The sequence below is a fragment of the Phalacrocorax aristotelis genome, chromosome 1 (genome assembly GCF_949628215.1).
Source record: "Phalacrocorax aristotelis chromosome 1, bGulAri2.1, whole genome shotgun sequence".
Lineage (NCBI taxonomy): Eukaryota > Metazoa > Chordata > Aves > Suliformes > Phalacrocoracidae > Phalacrocorax > Phalacrocorax aristotelis.
Window position 1 is genome coordinate 204815786 of NC_134276.1, and position 18330 is coordinate 204834115.

At 40.2% G+C, this 18330-nt stretch overlaps 1 protein-coding gene across 2 annotated transcripts in view; it reads left to right on the plus strand.

Annotated features, from left to right (window-relative positions):
• The window catches only part of RELN (reelin), a 297550-nt gene that overhangs the window by 224603 nt on the left and 54617 nt on the right, over nucleotides 1-18330 (plus strand). For both annotated transcript variants that reach the window (XM_075081418.1, XM_075081419.1), the window contains exons 27-36: nucleotides 38-238; nucleotides 2358-2593; nucleotides 4672-4829; nucleotides 5709-5916; nucleotides 11493-11569; nucleotides 13079-13237; nucleotides 15153-15341; nucleotides 15568-15841; nucleotides 17286-17426; nucleotides 17522-17699. In XM_075081418.1, the coding sequence (XP_074937519.1) occupies nucleotides 38-238; nucleotides 2358-2593; nucleotides 4672-4829; nucleotides 5709-5916; nucleotides 11493-11569; nucleotides 13079-13237; nucleotides 15153-15341; nucleotides 15568-15841; nucleotides 17286-17426; nucleotides 17522-17699 (1821 nt within the window). The remainder of the gene's footprint in view (nucleotides 1-37; nucleotides 239-2357; nucleotides 2594-4671; nucleotides 4830-5708; nucleotides 5917-11492; nucleotides 11570-13078; nucleotides 13238-15152; nucleotides 15342-15567; nucleotides 15842-17285; nucleotides 17427-17521; nucleotides 17700-18330) is intronic.

Below are 18330 nucleotides of genomic sequence, written 5' to 3' on the forward strand. Positions count from 1 at the left end.
TGATAGTACTTGTTGTTTTTCTTTTCCTTTCTAACAGAACTTTTATGAAAAGCCAGCATTTGATTACCCTATGAACCAGCTGAGTGTGTGGTTAATGTTGGCCAATGAAGGGATGGCCAAAAATGAAAGTTTCTGCTCTGCCACCCCCTCCGCCATGCTCTTTGGTAAATCAGATGGAGACCGGTTTGCAGTGACTCGAGACTTAACTCTGAAGCCTGGATACGTCCTGCAGTTCAAGGTATTCCTTAAAGATAAATCCCTGCAGAATATCACTAAAACTGCCCTTTGTTAATGCTTGCAAGATATCACTGGGGTCATGGTTCAAAACAAGGTGATAAATTATGCATAAAAATATGTGAAAAGCAGAAGTGTGAATTCATACAGCATAAAATATCATAGTGCTTTCTAAAAGGAGAGCCAAAACCTTGGTACAGGTGAGTCTTTTTTACCCCTCTGGATATATTTTAAAGCTTGTTGTTCTTCAGCGCATTTCAGAAGTGGGTTGAAGTGACTGTCATTATATTCAAGTCGGTACTAGGAAATGCTACTGCACCGTCAAGACAAAAAGGATTTATCCCATCTGGGGCTCTGTGACTACAAAAGCTCCGATGTGGTTTCTGTACATTTTTTGTATTTTAAACTATTTAAGGACTTACAAGCTGCTCGGTACTCCAGTGTGAGTTTTTCATATAATTTACTTTTATTGTGTCAATGAATATAGGCTCCAATTAGCATTCCCTTCTTTAAAAGGCTTACAAAAATTTCAGTGGTCTGACAATACATCAGAATATGGGCTCCAAAGAAAGTGTATTTGCTTTGACAAGCTCTTGTTTCTGAACCCTAATCAAAATTTTATTGAGTTTATAATGAAATCCCATTGGTGAATTCTGGAGGTTGGTTGCAATGCAATTTTAATGAGCTCACCACAAATACATGGTCCTTACGTAATTGGTGGATACAGACACTGAATAATTTACAAGTGGAATTATTAAAGAGATCAGATGTTTACAGGCAGCTTTTCCAATATAATTCCCACAGTTCTATAAATAGGAAAGTTAGTTAGAAATAATGGGATTTGTAAAATATTCTCATTTCATCTAAAAGTTATGCTAATGAAATGCTATACAAACTGAGGGATTGCAGTACAATTTCTGAGTGAGTGCTGATTGTAGTTTTGTACTTTAAACTGTCTAAAACCCCAAAATATTTCAATATATAAATACCATTTAGCCTGGACAAGATGCTATTTGCCTCTTGACCACTTCCCTCTACTTCAGTGACTCAGTCTCCACTCTGTAGGTCTGATGATCAACAGCATTTCAAAAATTGTTTAGTCTAAAAAAGCAGTACTTAAAAGTATTTCATACACCTTCCACCTCTGAAACACTTGGCAATGTAACATAAATACACAAAACACAAACAATATGTATCAGAGAACAGTGAGTTCTTCTTTATAAAGTCTGTTATTTAAGGCCCGATTTTATACTCCTTTCTTTTTTGGAAAGCTTTTAAACTGGCCTGCGCATAAATGTATTATTCCTATTTGTACGCTTTAATTTTAAACATATGGTTAAATACTTTCCTGAGTTTGTGAAATTTCCATTTTAAATAGCTGCCTGGAATAATTTCGCATTGATAAACTCAAAGACAGCAATTTGTCAAAATTATTTCATTTTACATGAATTAATTTGGTTTACATTTTACATTCTACAGCTCAAGTAGAATATCTGCAATAAAATAATGAAAACTAACATTTCTTTGATAGCTTGAAAAATGAAACTGAAAACCTCAAATCAACAGTTGATTTTTGTCTCGGTTACATTCTCATTTCACATTTTAACATGCATTTTTCTACTTCATCCCATTTTGCTCTATTCTGGAGGCCCAAACTGCAGTGCCAACTCCCAGATATCATTCCTGGGAGGTCAGAGCTGTGGTCAGAGCTTGCAGCCCAGGGCAGGGGGGACGTGGGAGTCAGGCTGATCCTCTGGGCACATTAGAGTGGACTGTAGAAGGGATGGGTCTCAGAGGATACAGCTCTTCTCACTCCTCCTGGGCATGAAGGTGCCTGCACAGTTTGCTGTTTGTGGCCTGCTGTGCACCAAGATCTTTGAAAAGTTCTTTACACATCTTGGTGTGCTGAAACCAGCAGCCTCAATGAAGGGATAGTGGGAATTTTTACTGAGAAATGTCATATACACGTAGGAAACGTACTCCAAGCATCAGTCACTGTTTGCCAGCAGGGTTCAAAGCAAGAGTTCACAGTGCTAAGCCTCCCAACCTGAAAAGTCAAAGGTGGTTTGCAGCTGATGAGTACCAATAACAGCACTTGTATCTGTTGCTCTGGTTTTTTGCAGCTGAACATTGGTTGCACTAGCCAGTACAGCAGCTCTGCTCCCGTTCTGCTCCAGTACTCTCACGATGCTGGGCTCTTCTGGTCACTCGTGAAGGAGGGCTGCTACCCTGCGTCTCCGGGCACGAAAGGATGTGAGGGAAGCTCCCGGGAGCTGAGTGAGCCGACTGTGTATCACACAGGAGACTTTGAGGACTGGACAAGAATTACTATTGTTATCCCCAGGTCACTTGCAGCCAGGTACTGTACATTGTAAACCAGTGATGCCAGTGGTACCTGTGAATTAGCTGCCTCTTCTTTGACTCTACGTTAGGAAAAAATTACAAGCTGTGAATAAAAGTGGTGTTAAAAATGGGCAGATCTGGGGAAAATATATTGTGCTCTCAAAAAGAGGGAGAAACTTTCCATTTTAAAGGTGTCAGAATGGTCTATAAAATTAAATTACAAAGCAACAAAGAACCCAGAACATTTTGACATCAATTCCTTCATCACGGAGCTCTCTGTCTTTACACATATCAGTAAGGTCAGAGGCACTGGCAAGAGAGTAGTAAGTCACTTGAATCAAATAAGCCATTCAAACAGGATTAATTTTAGGGTTACCACTGGGCAAAGAAACCCTAGAATGGTATTTGAGCTGCTGCGCAATGTGCTGTGTCACTGAAGGCAGCCAGGACAGCCGAAGTCAAAGGCGGGAGGAACGATAGGTGTGCTCCTCTGTGAACGCAACCTCAGCATTGGGTTAATACAGTGAGAATCAGATGGTGGAAGATGCAAATAAGCCTTGAAATCAGGAGGGTTTTCTCAGTCTTACTGGGATTTGGATGAAGTTTCTCACTCCCCTTGCTTGCAGTCTCACACTGTCAGTACACCTCCCTGGTCTGATTTGCTGCCTGCACCAAGCTCTGCCAGCACAGCCGGCAGTCTTCTCCCCCTCTGAGCCCCTGGCTGTGCCCCTGCTGCCTCCTGCCTCTCTCCCCCCAGGCAGCCGCTCTAGTGCTGCCCCCGGGTTTCAGTTCCATCCTCCTGCTGCAGGGTCTTCATCCTCAAGCCCCAGCACAGATTTTGAGTATGTGGCATATTGTGTAGCCGGGGAGCTGGTGCCTTTGCTGCAAGGAGCTGAAATAGCAGCATGTACCCTAACAAGTTTGTCTTTTCTTCAGTAATTAGCCAATAAAAGTAGGTGCCAAATTGCACAGATCTGACACCAGCTGATTTGATTTACCCAAAACAAGCAATGCAGAATCAATATCAGCAATCTGTTTGGCATTATGTTCAGTTATGTGTTCAGGAGTAAGAAGCTCATGCTAATACATTAAAAATGTAAGTATTGTGAGTATGATGAGAGTCTCAGCGTTGTGGGTCTCTAGAAATTATGGTTCATGGGTTATCTGGAGAACAACAAAGCAGTAGCACGATGATCACCTACTTACCAAATCCCAGTGCATAGCAGAAAAAAAAGCAATAGGTTTATTACAAGGAGGATCCTAGTTAATCCACTGGATTGGCAATGGGATTTTAAATTCATTCCCCCTTCTGGAGCTCCTATAAAACATACAGAATCACAGGTTGGAAGGGACCTCAGGGATCATCTAGTCCAAACAATTCAGCTAAAAGTTAAAGACTGAAAATTAAAAACCAAAATATTTTTTCTTCAACAGATTTGCTATGCTGTGGGTCAGCTGGAATAATTTAGTGCAGGCTCACCAAAGTCCCCAGAGCAGTTTCGGTTATCCAGGCTAAGGATTAGATCACTGTTTTCCAGGAATTTCATGTTACCATCCAAGAATAAAAACTTTGTATTTCCGTCCACATCTCCTGTAGGATGCATTATTTGCCATTGTTTTTATGCAGTGGATGATTTTTCTTGTATCCAAATTACTTGAAAGTTTTTTACTCAGAATTACACGATCCTATAATAAACTCTGCATCCCTGCCATATATAAGTACCATAAGAAATAGACTTCTAGGATTTTAAAATTGAATTAGCCATTCAGGTTGAACTGAGTAGTGAAAGGTGTCTTCAGAGTCATGTCTAATCATTCATTCTGGTTGATAAAACCGTGTATCTGTACTTTGCATCACACCAATGGATATGGGCCAGAGAATTCAAAATACATTAAAAAAAAAAATCCATAAGTGAAGTCGCACAAACTGTAGGATGTCAGAAATATTTTCTGGGCACCCATTTGCATCTTATTTGCAAACGGCTAATTTAGGAAAAGCTCCTTTTATTCTTAAACAAAGAGCACATAAAGTATACAGTAGGTATTGAAGCTGGCAATGGTAATATTGTGCCTTTTGCCATTGTCTCTCTACAGCAAGACTCGATTCCGCTGGATCCAGGAGAGCAGCTCCCACAAGAGCGTGCCTCCTTTCGGCTTAGATGGTGTTTACATTTCTGAGCCTTGCCCCAACTACTGCAACGGTCATGGGGACTGTGTCTCGGGGGTCTGCTTCTGTGATCTGGGCTACACAGGTAAGATAGGTGGGATTACAGAAAGTGTTGGCTCAGTTAAAGCTGTAAAACTAGCATCTTGGTTTTCTGGAAAAATATATGATGACATAAATTTCTTGGGCTGCCAGCAAGAATCTTTTCATTTTGTTAAATAAAATTCAGCACAGGCAGAACAGAGCAGCTGAAGGCAGCTGACACTGGTGATGTTTCTGGCAACTGCAGTCTTTGAACATCACCGTCTGTATGAACGGGGAAGGGACTAGTGATAGAAGAGAAAACAAAATAAAATATTATAAACTAAAAAGTCTGCTTAAAAGCCTTTGGATCATCTTCAAAAGAATTGCTGCTGGTTTTGAGTCTCCTGGCCATCAGATGGCATGGGACCAGGAGGGAACATATGTTCTGACAGGCCCTTCTGTGGAAAATTCTGCTCACTTGTGGTTTCAAGGGCTTTTATGCTGAAAGAAAAAGAAAAAACCCAAACCCAAAGAAAAAAAACCCAGTGATTGACACAACCAGTTGCATGCTGCACTCTTCAACCCTCTATACCAACAAAGCAATAAGCTAACATCTTTTGTTCAATTTGTTTAAAATGAAATAAAAGGATGGAATATTTCTGTTCACATAAAATGCCTTATCAGTTTAAAGCACGGCCGATTTTCACCTAGTGAAATAAGCCAGTTTAGAGTTTAGAGGAAGAAGGCTTATTCTGCCTATGAAAATTTATAAAGAGTGTTAAAAAAGGTACAATTCTGTCATCAGGGTATTCTCTTAGAAAAGCCCGGTACTTTCTAATATGTGATGCAACAAAACCGTCAGCCAATGTACTGTATCTGACCTTCACTCTGTTCAGCACAGTTTCACCAAAGCATCTCCCATATATTTTGTTTTTCCCTCAAGCATCACATGGAACCTGTGTGTCTAATGTGCCTAATCACAGTGAGATGTTCGACAGGTTTGAGAGGAAGCTAAGCCCTCTCTGGTACAAGATAACAGGAGGTCAGGTTGGGACAGGCTGTGGTGTGCTCAGTGACGGAAAATCTCTGTACTTCAATGGACCTGGCAAAAGGGAGGCAAGGACCGTTCCCCTGGACACCACAAATATCAGGTCAGTTCTCAGTGCTGCTTCTCACAACTTTCTGTGTATTCATGTTGTCTCCTCTCTGCTATGACAACTGTAGATGTGAGGAGGTGTGAAATGTTCTTCTGGTAATCACAACTTATATAAGAAATCTTAAAGCCAGATAAATTACTTTTTTGTTCATTGTGGTGTACTACCTCATTTTTTGAGAGGGAATATTTACATTAGAAAAGAAATAGAATAGCAGGATAGGAAATATGAACTGCTTATCTTCTGAGAAGATGGTTTGCATTGTATTCTAGATGGACAGGCAGAAGATGTGTTCTTGGGACTGCACAAAACTTAAGATTCTGCCCATAGCTGGACAGAAAAACTCCCCTTCCCCTGACTGAGCTGAATTGCAGGCACACCGATGGTGTAGCAATGAGCTGTTGCTTACTTGACAGATGTTGTAAATTAGTCCACTTGTCAGAAGTGCAAAAAAACAGAATGTGAATTGCTTCTGTGTAGTCAAGACGCTAACAAGCCTTCACCTCTTTCCCCACTACCACTGAATCTTGCTCTGCTGGTAGCAATTATCCTATTTCTCTAAAATTGTCTAATTGATTAATGTAATTAGGGTAAACAAAGGGCTGTTAATTCTAACCATTTTTTAGCCTGGAGTTTGCTGCTGCCTTGTCCAGTCTCATGAGTGATCACGCACCTGAAACCTTGTCTACCCCACAGTTATATCAGTTAGCTTAATAAAATATATTTCTCCTGACAAATACCACTCCAAAAGTAAGTAATGCTATGATGTGCTGCATTAATTAATTTGTGGGATTATTCAGCAAAGATTGGCCACATGTTACCACTACTGCCCTCCAGCTCAGGCAAGTGGTGCTCCTTAGGGCAGTGTGGGTGCTGCAGGTTTTGGGGCTTCCTTAGCTGCTCCCTGCACTGAGCAGCACGTGCCTTTCCTCTGTCCCCTGCATGTCTGACATACTCTCCTCTGACAAATATGTGAATCATTTATATAATTATGTAAATTACTTAATAATTAAAGTAATTAATTGTTTGACAAATATGCTTTAGACAAGTGCGTGTTTTGCACTGGAACTCTGGGAAACTATGAACACTTCCTTTCTGTTCCACCATCTTTTTAAATCTCATGTTATTAATCCTGTGAAGCATAATATTGGAAGTAACCACCTTATCAAGAGGTCTGTGTTCTAAATGGTATTTCTGAGCTCTTCCTTCTTTCCTGGAGAAATCTTTTTATAAAAGACAAGGATTTTCCTTAGCTTTAAGATTACTTTGAAACCACTTTTAACACCAGATATACATATTTATAACTTCCAATTTTTATAGAGTTTGAACCATTCTAAAAGCTAAAATAAGTTTTAAAATACCGAGCAGTGCTCTTTCTTGACTTTTTAACTCTATCACTACTTCAGTTTTACGAGAAAACATGGTCATCTAATGTCTCAAAACTGCCCCAAGAATGTCAATGGCCAGAGGGACAGCTGATATAGAGCAACTAAGAGCCCTCTTCTGACCATGTGCTCACCATGTGAGCCACTCTCCTGCTGCGACTGACCATTTTGTCAGAAAAAAACAGCACTGATTTTTTTTTATAAGCATCACAGTGAGCAGTTCAACTTCCTTGAACAAGTGAAGTTTGACACCACATTCCTGGGCTGTCTGCTAAACAGGGCAAAAGCACCGGTCATCTCAAACACAAACGGAACTAGCATGGATTTTTTCCGTTTCTTCAGCCACACATCTGCTGAAGGATAGGATTCTTCTCATGCAGCTTGACCAGAACATGGACTCATTAGACTACAGCAATTACTCAGGCTGCTTTTATGCTCAAAGGAAAGGAATAACTACCTCAAAAGGGCAAGGCAACTCATCTTAAAGGAAGGTTAGCTAAGGCCAGTGCTTTGTCACCTGGAAACATGTATTTTTGTCATTAATTATAAGGGAATCTGGGTTGATCATGTAAGACTTAGACACCCAGCCTTCAGACACTTTGCTTAGAACAGGTGCACCTCACTTTAATGTTTGAGACCATCTGTAACAATAACTGGGTCCTTCTTCCTGGGAGCAAAGGCAGACGACATTTGTGAGAGCCTGAAGGGTTAACTGAAAGACCCATACCCTAAAAAGAAAATAATTCCTCAGCTAGAATTTTTTTTCCATTATTGGAGCTGAAACTAATGTCACTTGAAAAAGGAGATTAGAGGGAAGCACTTTTTCCCATTTTGGTGTTATTTTTTGCATTCAGTAATGCTTTGCATAGAATTCAGTTATCTTATTAGGGGTCATCTTACTCCCTGCACAGTTATCTTTTATTTGTGCATGAGTTCTTTGGTTGGGGTTTTTTGGTGACTGAGTAAACAGCAGGAAAATATGCCTTGAAAGACATACTGTTAGATATGTGGATTGAGGGTTGTGAATAGGAAGGCTGAAACTCCTGCAGTAGATTTTTAAGCTTCTTATTTTTCAGGTTAATAATGTTTTCCCAGACCTTTTAAGATGTTGTTTCATTAAATCAGGCATGGAATAGCAAAAAACCTGAAAAATATTGCAAGATATTAAAGTTATATTTTCATTCTGAATTCCTGCAGATCTACCTGTGCATATTCTGTATCATCTTGCTTCAGTTACAGCTTTTTGTATGTAAAGTGTAAATTTTACATACGGAATGTAAAGAAATTTTGTTCTTTTTTGTAAGAAGCACAAAGACCCTTCTCCTCCCCACCTTCCCCTCCCAGAGGAGCGGGGTCTGTGTTTTCCCAGTCTCTCCTGGTTCGTTCTGCTCCGAAGGGGTTGAGATTTACCAGCCCAAGATTCGTGGTGCTGCTCAGGGAAACAGCCCAACAGGGCACTGCCAAACTCAAGTTTCATGTTTAGACCATTTAAAACTAACGCTTGCTCCCTGAAGCCAATGACTGTAAACAAGCACTCAATGTTTAGCATGTACATTAAGTGCAATCATGGTCTTAGCTTTGTTTGTCCTATCGTCTCCTCATTCCTTTATATGATTTACACTTTTTTTCACAGACATTAGGAGAACGTCTCATAGCACTAAGAGAGCTGTAAGTGTCAAAATTCATCTCACCCAAACCATTTTTTGTCCTACACTTCAGAAACCCCCTGGAGTCTCTCAATTTCTTCCCTTTTTTATGACCCAGTGCGCCAAAAGCACAATTTCACCTCCTGACTGACAATACAAAACCTGGATGCATTTTGGTTACTGATGAGCTACTGCCTCCCGTTTTGATGGCATGTCCCTTATGACACTCTTCACTATCTGTTCAGGGAGAGCATTTGCACACAGTGCCCTACCTGGCAGCTAGATAAAAATCACAGAATATATATATTTTTTTCCAAGTGGTGACATCTGGCTTGTTAGCTGACTTGGCTCCCGTCTGCATTACAGACTCCATTGCTAATGACTGTGCAACCATCCCAGAGAGCTGTTCTGGGTCCAACGTTTATGGATTAGATAGGATGATTCTCCCTTCTGCAGAGAGGGGGTTTATTGTCTTTTGTTTCTGCTTTTTACGGATCTTTACATTTGGCAAGCATAAAAGATAATTTCATCACGGACCTGTAAATCTTTTCACCTCTGAGACCACTGCCTAGTGTTTTATTGCCTGAATATTGTCTCAGACACCAGAGCTGCAGCAAATAATAGGACCTACCTGGCTAAATAGTATAATACTGTTGGCCTATCTATTCTTGAGCCATCTATGGAGTTATATTAGGAATGAGACTGATGAGTATATTCTGGCTTGTCCTAGTCCCTATGGATATACAAAACATCTCAGATAGGAGATACCGATTTTGATAACAGAACTGAAGTTGGTTGGAACTGGTTGGTTTTAGAATCAGCAGAGGATCATGAAATTGTCTGTGTAGCAGTGAGTGAGGGAAATTTGAGTCCTATCTGTGTTGTACTGGCTCTGGCTCTAGTCCTGTGGCTTGTCTGTGATTTTACTGATGCCACTACAAATTAGGACCAAATCACCTAAAAGGAAAAAAAATTATCCTTGTGGGTAGTTATTTGAGTAACAAATCAAGCCTTGTTTCTTCACACAGAGACAAAAATTCATCTCAAAAATAAGTATATATAATAAAAAATGTTATCTACAAGCAGTAAAATTAATGAAGCCTGGTTTCCCTTAGATTTGTATTCTTTTTTCCTCCAAAACCTCTGCTTGGCAATGACCCCATCTCTCCCTATGCATGCCACGAGGACAGCCACAGCACAAGGGCACAAGGGACAAGCAGTTGCTTCCCAAAAACATCACATCAGCGAGTACTCCAATAGTTGTAACACAACAGGCAGGAATGATCCTAAGTCAAAAATTGGCTAGGAAACAAGGAAAATGGCATTGCCAACTTTCAGTATGCAAAAGCTCGGTGCAGAGACAAGTCCAGGTTCCCCGCTCTGTTCAGACGCAGTTTTGGGTGTGCATTGCAGGCAATCTGTGCAGAAGTCATAGATGAGGGGGCAATGGCATTCTCAGTCATCTCAGTGATCACGATGTTAGTTATGACCAGATAAGACTGAGACAAATGTCAGAGACATGCAATGAAATTTGGTGAATGAGCAGCAGGATATTAATTAAAACAAATTGCTCTTACATAGCACAATAGTATACATCTTAAGAAGAAATGTAAACTACTCTGGTGTCACAAAGTCACAATGAAAAATATCAGTTCAGCAAGGGTATCAGGGCATCACTGTACATTGGGGAAAAAAATTGACAGTATTTTGGAGCACAAGGATGGGAAAATTATTAATTCAAATATAGCTAGATAGGGATGTTGCAGGCTTAGCCAAAGTTCTGTCAATAAAACCAGCAACACTGTCTCAAAGGGATGTTGCAGCTTTAGAAGGGTTGCAGAAAATGGTTACTGGAAAAATCAAGGGCATAGGAAAACTTTCTATGGTTTACCATAGAAAGGAGGAGGAGAAGGTAGGAAAGCGATAAAAGGACCAACTACAGCGAAGGTTGCAAGAAAGGAAGATCAGGAACATCTTTTTCCCCATCTCATGACATAAGAGCAAAAGGATGTTCGATGAAATCAAAATGTATAGGTTCAAAATCGAAGGTTCTACTTCACAAAATGTCCCATGAACCCTTTTCACTAAAAATTGTTTACATCAAGAACCTAAGGACCAAAAAGGGATTAGCGGTTTACTGAGGATAAAATAATTTTATTAAAACTCTAATATTGTATTTTAAAGCTTAAACCAATTTCCAGTTACAAGAGACCAAGGTCAGATCTGATGTAAGGAGTGCATTTGCCTGCTTTGGAGTTTTGCATCTTTCTATGAAAGAAGGAACTGCTAAATCTGCTGCTCAGTCCAACAGTACATTTATTAGGCACAGGATCAATAAACCACATCACCTTCTTCTGTCTTTGGTCCTCCACTGTTTACTATGGCAATGCTTGATTTCACTGGGAACATTACCTGATCAGTAAGTCTGGAATAATGACCTAATTGAAAATGCCACATTAGTTAAGAAAGGAGAGTCATCCTAACTGATCTTGTGCTATCAGAAGATAATTACACTTCTCTTCTACCCTGATTTTTTTAACAGGCTAGTTCAATTTTATATACAAATTGGAAGCAAGGCTATTGGTAACTCCTGCAATAGACCAAGGGCCAGGAATGAAGGTAAAGACTATTTTCCTTATAATGAGCTTTTTGTATTATGGGTCTTCTACAGTGTTTTTGCCTTTTACTGCTGTTACAAAATCAAAGATTGTTTTATTTTTAACATAAATCGATTACCTCTTCAGCTTTCATAAATGGTGAAGAAAACTGTTTACTTTTGTTCTACATTTGTATTTATACTTATTTCCACCAAACCTAATGGCGATCTCTCAGTAGGGGTAAATTTGTTGGACCTGTGATGGTTTAAGACAACATTTACAAGAAGCAGTGTAATAGCTTTTATTAAAGTACTTCATAGTGATGGAAAACAGGTAAATTTACAAGTACAGAGGACTTTCTTCAGGTCTAAAATAAAAGGAATAAACTCAAGTTCAGGATAAAGTGGGCAACCTCCATTTATGACCTGAAGAAGAGTTGTGTGCCTGAAAACTTGTTCAGCTTCTCAGCTGCACCAGTGGGTCTAACTAAAGAATGTCTTCCAACCAAGCTCATGCATGATTTACCTGAAATGGAAAATTATAAAGCTGCAGCTGAAAATATATTTAGTCTAAATAAATTAATATGTCCTCTCTTATTTTACACACATGCTTAGAGTTATTGGGGTAGGGGGCTGATACTTGTGTCTGGGAAGGATTGGCAGAGTTTTGAGAGCAGAATCCCCACGTAACATGGTCTAGTTGCATGAAGACAGATCACTGACATCTGATAGATGAGAAAACCTCATTTTCCTCTCAGTATAAATCATTTAACATCAGTGGACTCTTTCCTGATGCGTGGCATTTACATTGATACTGACTCAGAACTATCATCTTTCAGCAACAATTACACTGAGGGTTTGATTCTCCTCTCATTGGCACCAGTATAAGACACAAGAAAATCCATTATCTTTGAATGTACTCCAGTACAAAAGAGTTTTAAGAAATACACGAGAAGTGCTTCTTTCTTCTATTATTCCCTGTGATGAGCTTATAAGTGACTTCACAATTCTGCTATGTCGTAATATTTGTCATTCTGTGTGTAAGATAAGAAGACTATTTTAAATTATCTAAATGTTATGATAATTAACTTTTAAGGATGCTGTGAGCTTACATAGGTAGCATGAGCATTGTGAACTACCCATATTGGGTATCAGAATTACAACTTAGTGTCCCACACAAACTGCAAGGATATCCAATATGAAATAAGTACTGACTATATTAAGAAAGTCACATTATTTGTATGGTTTCTGTGGTACAACCAGTAGTTTCGCTGAGGTGGTAAAAGATTTGATCCTCTGAGTTTGGTGAAGACATGCAAGATAATGTGTGGGAGCTGGTGAGCCCTTGTCACCTTTGCAATAGGACTTTGTCCACAAAATCCTCCTGGACCAGGACATGCCAAAAGGATTGGGGAGATGCCACAAGCGGTGTACACTGGGTTGGGGTTGGCAGCTCCTGAGTACAGGCTGAAGAGTTGCCCCTCTTCAATCTGTACAGTCAGACTAACTGCCTTTCTTAATTTTAAACACAGGGCTTGTCGTTCAATACACAAACGATAACGGGATCACCTGGCATTTGCTGCGAGAGCTGGACTTCATGTCATACCTGGAGCCCCAGGTTATTTCGATAGACTTACCTCGGGAGGCCAAAACCCCTGCCACCACTTTCCGCTGGTGGCAGCCACAGCACGGTAAGCAATGCCATCCTAAAAATCCATTAAGCAGCTTTACACAACCCACATGTCAGTGCTTCTCAGTATGGACATGTTCTGCAGAAACCTCAGCTTACCAAAAATACAGTATGGTGAACAGTTTGGGTGCTGTAAGAGCATATTTAAGCTTTCCTCAGTCACACTGCAGACATGATTTTCTTTTATAGCACCAAGCGGAATAGTGGGCATAAGAGTAAATTTGTTTAAGAGCTAAGTTTGAACCCGAGATGCTGAGAGATAAGAGAGGGAAGGGGAAAAGAATATTAGATAAAAGAAGCCTAAATAAGATTAGAGGATTTACCCGAGTACAGAGTGACCTGGGATGCAAAATGGCTTACAAATTTTATCTCACTTTTTCTGTGTTTTGGAGAGGAGGCATAACTTGGCCTTGACTCTGCCTACCTGGTAGCTCCCATCTCACTATTTCAATATCTCCACACTCCAAAACAGGACCCCCACCTTCTGCCATTCCTGGTGTCCCAGCACCCTGCTTCTCTTCTGCCTGTCTTCTGCTGCACCTCCAAAGCCCACTCAGCCACTTCCTACATCCTCAGCTGAAAGTAAAACCCTGGTGCTGATTGATGCCTACAGCCACTGTGAGAGCTCCCACCCTGTGGGGGGGCACGTTACCATGATTAGAAGTGTCCTGATTAAGTGTCTTGTCTTTGTGCAAGGCAGCAGCTCCTGTATCTAGGCAGGAAATGTAAGGTGATATTCAGAAATATAGCGAAGTACATTTTAACAGCAATTCCCTGGGGAGGAAAGCACACAGCTTACATTCAGGTAATTACTGTATGCAGCTTCTTGGATATCATTTATCATTTTGATGGCTGTTTTTTATTTGTACACTTTCTTACAATGTATGTGCTGGTGTTAATTGTCCTTACTAAGCAAGAGAGTAGACAAGGCAAGAGGGGTGTGATTTAGTTAAGAAGCCAGTTCATTTGGGAAAAATGCCAAGCAGCACCTGGTGCACCACTGACCATCATTCTACCATGGTCGTTCGTACTGGTGAGTGGTGCGATGTCAGAGCTGTTGCTCCCTATCTGTGTCCTGCCTGTGGCCGCTCACTCTGGGGGACACCTGGATGACACCTGTCCCTGCTGAGAATGGTCACTCTAAGACTACCTGATTGCAGACCTGTGGCTCCCAGTAAGAGGAAGAGTTTATCACTGGAGGTTGAAATACCACCTTCCATACCAGCATCCATAGGTGACAACCGCTCCTCATTACAGATATTACAGATACAGTCATTACAGACTCCTTTATAGACTGTCCTCTGTCTGCCATAGCTCAGTGAAGAGTGGCCCTCTTCACTGGCCATGACCCACGTTCCTCGTTAGTGGCAAGACGAAAGTCCTGGCACATCACTGTGAGCTCACAATTTATTGTTGAGACTTTCCTTCCTCTGTGAGGGCAGTGATTGTACAGTAAGGTGACATTTTCAGCATGCCAGTAGAAAGGTGAATTGAAAAAAAGGGCTGGAGAAATGGGCTGCGAGATGATGGTGATTTGTGTACTATACTCTTCCATACAAAAGGTACTTCGGGAACAAGACAGAGAGCTTTCTGATTTAGTGTGGGGAATGGCAGGAAGGCTGTGACCCATAAAATGAAAATCCCCAATTAGGGGTGCAGGGAGTGTCTCATTCAAACACAGGGAAGGCATATGATGACGAAGGCACTGAAGCTTGAGAAATTAAGAGGGAAATACCTGTGTTTATCTGAAATAAAAACATACTCTAGAGTCCAGGTTCATCCTTGAGCAATGTTTTAGTCTTGTTTATAGTTCTCAGTCTACATGACTGCGCACTGCTCACTGGGTGATCGCAGAATGTGGGCATTAAAAATAACTGACACGGACTCCACTAATCTGCATGTTCTGCTTTTTACAGGGAAGCATTCAGCTCAGTGGGCTTTGGACGATGTCCTTATAGGGATGAATGACAGCTCTCAGACGGGCTTCCAGGATAAATTTGATGGAACTGTGGATTTACAAGCAAGCTGGTACAGAATACAAGGAGGTCAAGTGGACATCGACTGCCTGTCTATGGATACAGCTCTGATGTTCGGAGAAAACATTGGTATGTGTCACCAAACATTGCTACACTTGTATGTGCCCATTTTAGAATTTACTTATGGGTCAAGTTTTTACAAGATGGGAGGTATACACAAATTCAAGTATATAATAATGTCCAGGGAAGAGAAGGCTGAAAAAAGGTGAAAATATGGATAAAATGTTTGAATGACAGTAGTGAAAATACATGCATAAGGTATACTTTTTGTTGTTGTTTTTCTCTCTTTTCTTAGGAAAACCTCGTTATGCTGAGACTTGGGACTTCCATGTATCAGCTTCCACCTTCTTGCAGTTTGAGCTGAGCATGGGTTGCAGCAAGCCATACAGCAATTCCCATAGCATTCACCTGCAGTATTCTTTAAACAACGGGAGAGACTGGCACCTGGTGATGGAGGAGTGCGTCCCTCCAACCATCGGCTGTCAGCACTACACCGAGAGCTCCATCTACACTTCAGAAAGATTCCAAAACTGGAAGAGAGTTACAGTCTACCTCCCACCCTCAACCAAGTGAGCACTGCTCTTCTGGCTGTTTAGCGTGATATAGATTTTGCTGATCTAATTTGAGTAAACATCCCCCACCTTGGGAATTTTCTGCATGTCTTTTAAATTATTAAATGTGTGTTGTCACGCCACTGGAATTTTAGATTTCACTTCAAAATATTTCATCAGATATAATGTGAACTGCAGGAACTGAAGGAAGTAACATCTTCAGATGAGTGAATTCTTAAGTCTTGCCTATAATCTATGGCAGCAAGACCAGGAATGCTAAACCAACCTTTTCTAACTTTTACCCAATAAAAAGCAATAATTAATGACACTCACCCATCTTTTCATATAAAAGTATTTTCTGTCATTGCACATGTTATTTGTCATCCAAGATTTAGGCATGTTAATTACAATATTCAGCAAGCCAAAACATATGTTACTGGATGTGCTACCTTCACCCTTTTGACCAGGAGGAGAGTTCTGCCTGCCTCCTAGTGATATCACATGGTTGTAAATGGATGTGGCAGGTATGCTGGCATCCATTTCTCTGAATAAAACCATGCCCTAATTTAGAAATAGTAGATGCCAATGATATTGCTTATTATGAATAGTTCTGTAATTCATCAAAGCACCCTACACAGTACCTCTGTGAATTCCATCACCCAGAATATACAGTGGTAAAAATGGACACACAGTAAATGAATTAGGATTGGGGTTCACATCTTGGTTACTAATTCCATAGTTCCCTCCAGAGGACCATGTATCTTCTTCCAAAGAATTTTCTTCAAAAATATAATGATATCCTGATTTTGTCAAAGTCAGACAGCAATTCTCTGCAGTTTTCCAGGATGGGCTCCACAGTACATTCCCTACCTGAACAAATCCAAGATCATCTAACCAAAAGCATCTTGACAGATTTTGTTTTCCAAAATACTTTCCTCACCTGAGGATAACAAGGCAGTCAGCAATTACAGCACTGTGTATATATGTGCATGTTTGTACGTACATAGTCAAACACTGTTGTACTTATATATACTGACATATGTAATCATTGTTTTTTCTTTATGCAACACTTAGTATAAATGAACTTCCATTACTTCTTAGCTTACTGAAGAAGTTATACTGTTTTAACTCGCTGGCAACACATGGAGCTGTTGAATGCTAATGTAGCTAATAGCTTCTGCTCAACTACTTTGCTGACCAGCAAGAGTCACAGCAATGTTGACTTTCTTGGTTTTCACTTTGGGCACCTTCCTTTAGAGTCTGCTGGAATTTTGCCTGAAAACTATCCTGAGAAATTGAAATTTAAAGTTTCAGCTGGAATATGAGTCTTTTCCAAATACAGACAGTCATGCTTATTAATATGCTCTTGTTCTCCTGAAGTCTATGGGATTTTCTTTATTATTTAGCACTTTGTGGAGCAGACATTTTGAACCCTAAAATACATTCACTCTGTTTTTTCTAGCTCTCCCAGAACACGGTTCAGATGGATTCAGTACAACTATGCTTCTGGTGTTGATTCTTGGGCTATTGATAATGTGGTCCTGGCTACAGGGTGCCCCTGGATGTGCTCAGGCCATGGCATCTGTGATGCAGGTCGTTGTGTGTAAGTAGCAACCTGACTAACCTGCTTTGTAAAAAGGATGTTGTGCTTTACCTAGGCCATACGGATAACACCTTTTCCTCCCAATTTGTTGCCAGGTGTGACAGAGGCTTTGGTGGTCCATACTGTGTCCCTGTCATTCCTCTGCCATCTGTCTTGAAGGATGATTTCAACGGTAACTTGCATCCAGACCTTTGGCCTGAGGTTTATGGTGCTGAGAGGGGAAACCTGAATGGTGACACCATCAAGTCTGGAACAGCTCTCATTTTTAAAGGGGTCAGAGATTACTTACATTGAAAAAAAATAATAACAACCAGTACAGTTAAAAACAGAAAGTAAATTTTTTGTTGTGTCCCCCCCATGTGTTTATGTCGAAGTCTTTAGGCTAAAATTTGACATTTTCATTTTTCTTGTATTTTCCTGCCCTAAATATGCACCATGTTTGTCACAGTTGATTTGCATGAACCAACGGGTTTTGTCTGTTTGTTGGCTATTACTTTCCTTTGTGGTATAAATTCCTCCCTAACCACCAAAGGAAAAGAATGAAACCCTGTGCTGAGATTCTTGAGGCCAAGTGAGTGATTGGAAATATGGTACACATTACAGTGAATGGGGTTTGTGTCTTGGAATTCCCTGATTGGCTTTTGAGTATTTTGAATAATACAGATTAGACAGGACTGTAGTCTATGTAATCAATGTTTATGTAGTTAGCTTGTGTTTTACTTAATTCTATCATTTCAAAGTTTTCTAGCTCTTTAAGGATTTTTTATTGTTGTTAATTACAGGTTTAAAAAGGCCAGGAAATATAATTTTTTCTGAATTTCTCAATTCTTCAACAAAACACATAAATAGGAAGACTTTTGTTCACAGAAGCACATAAATTTTAGGGTCATACATGAGGCTTAAT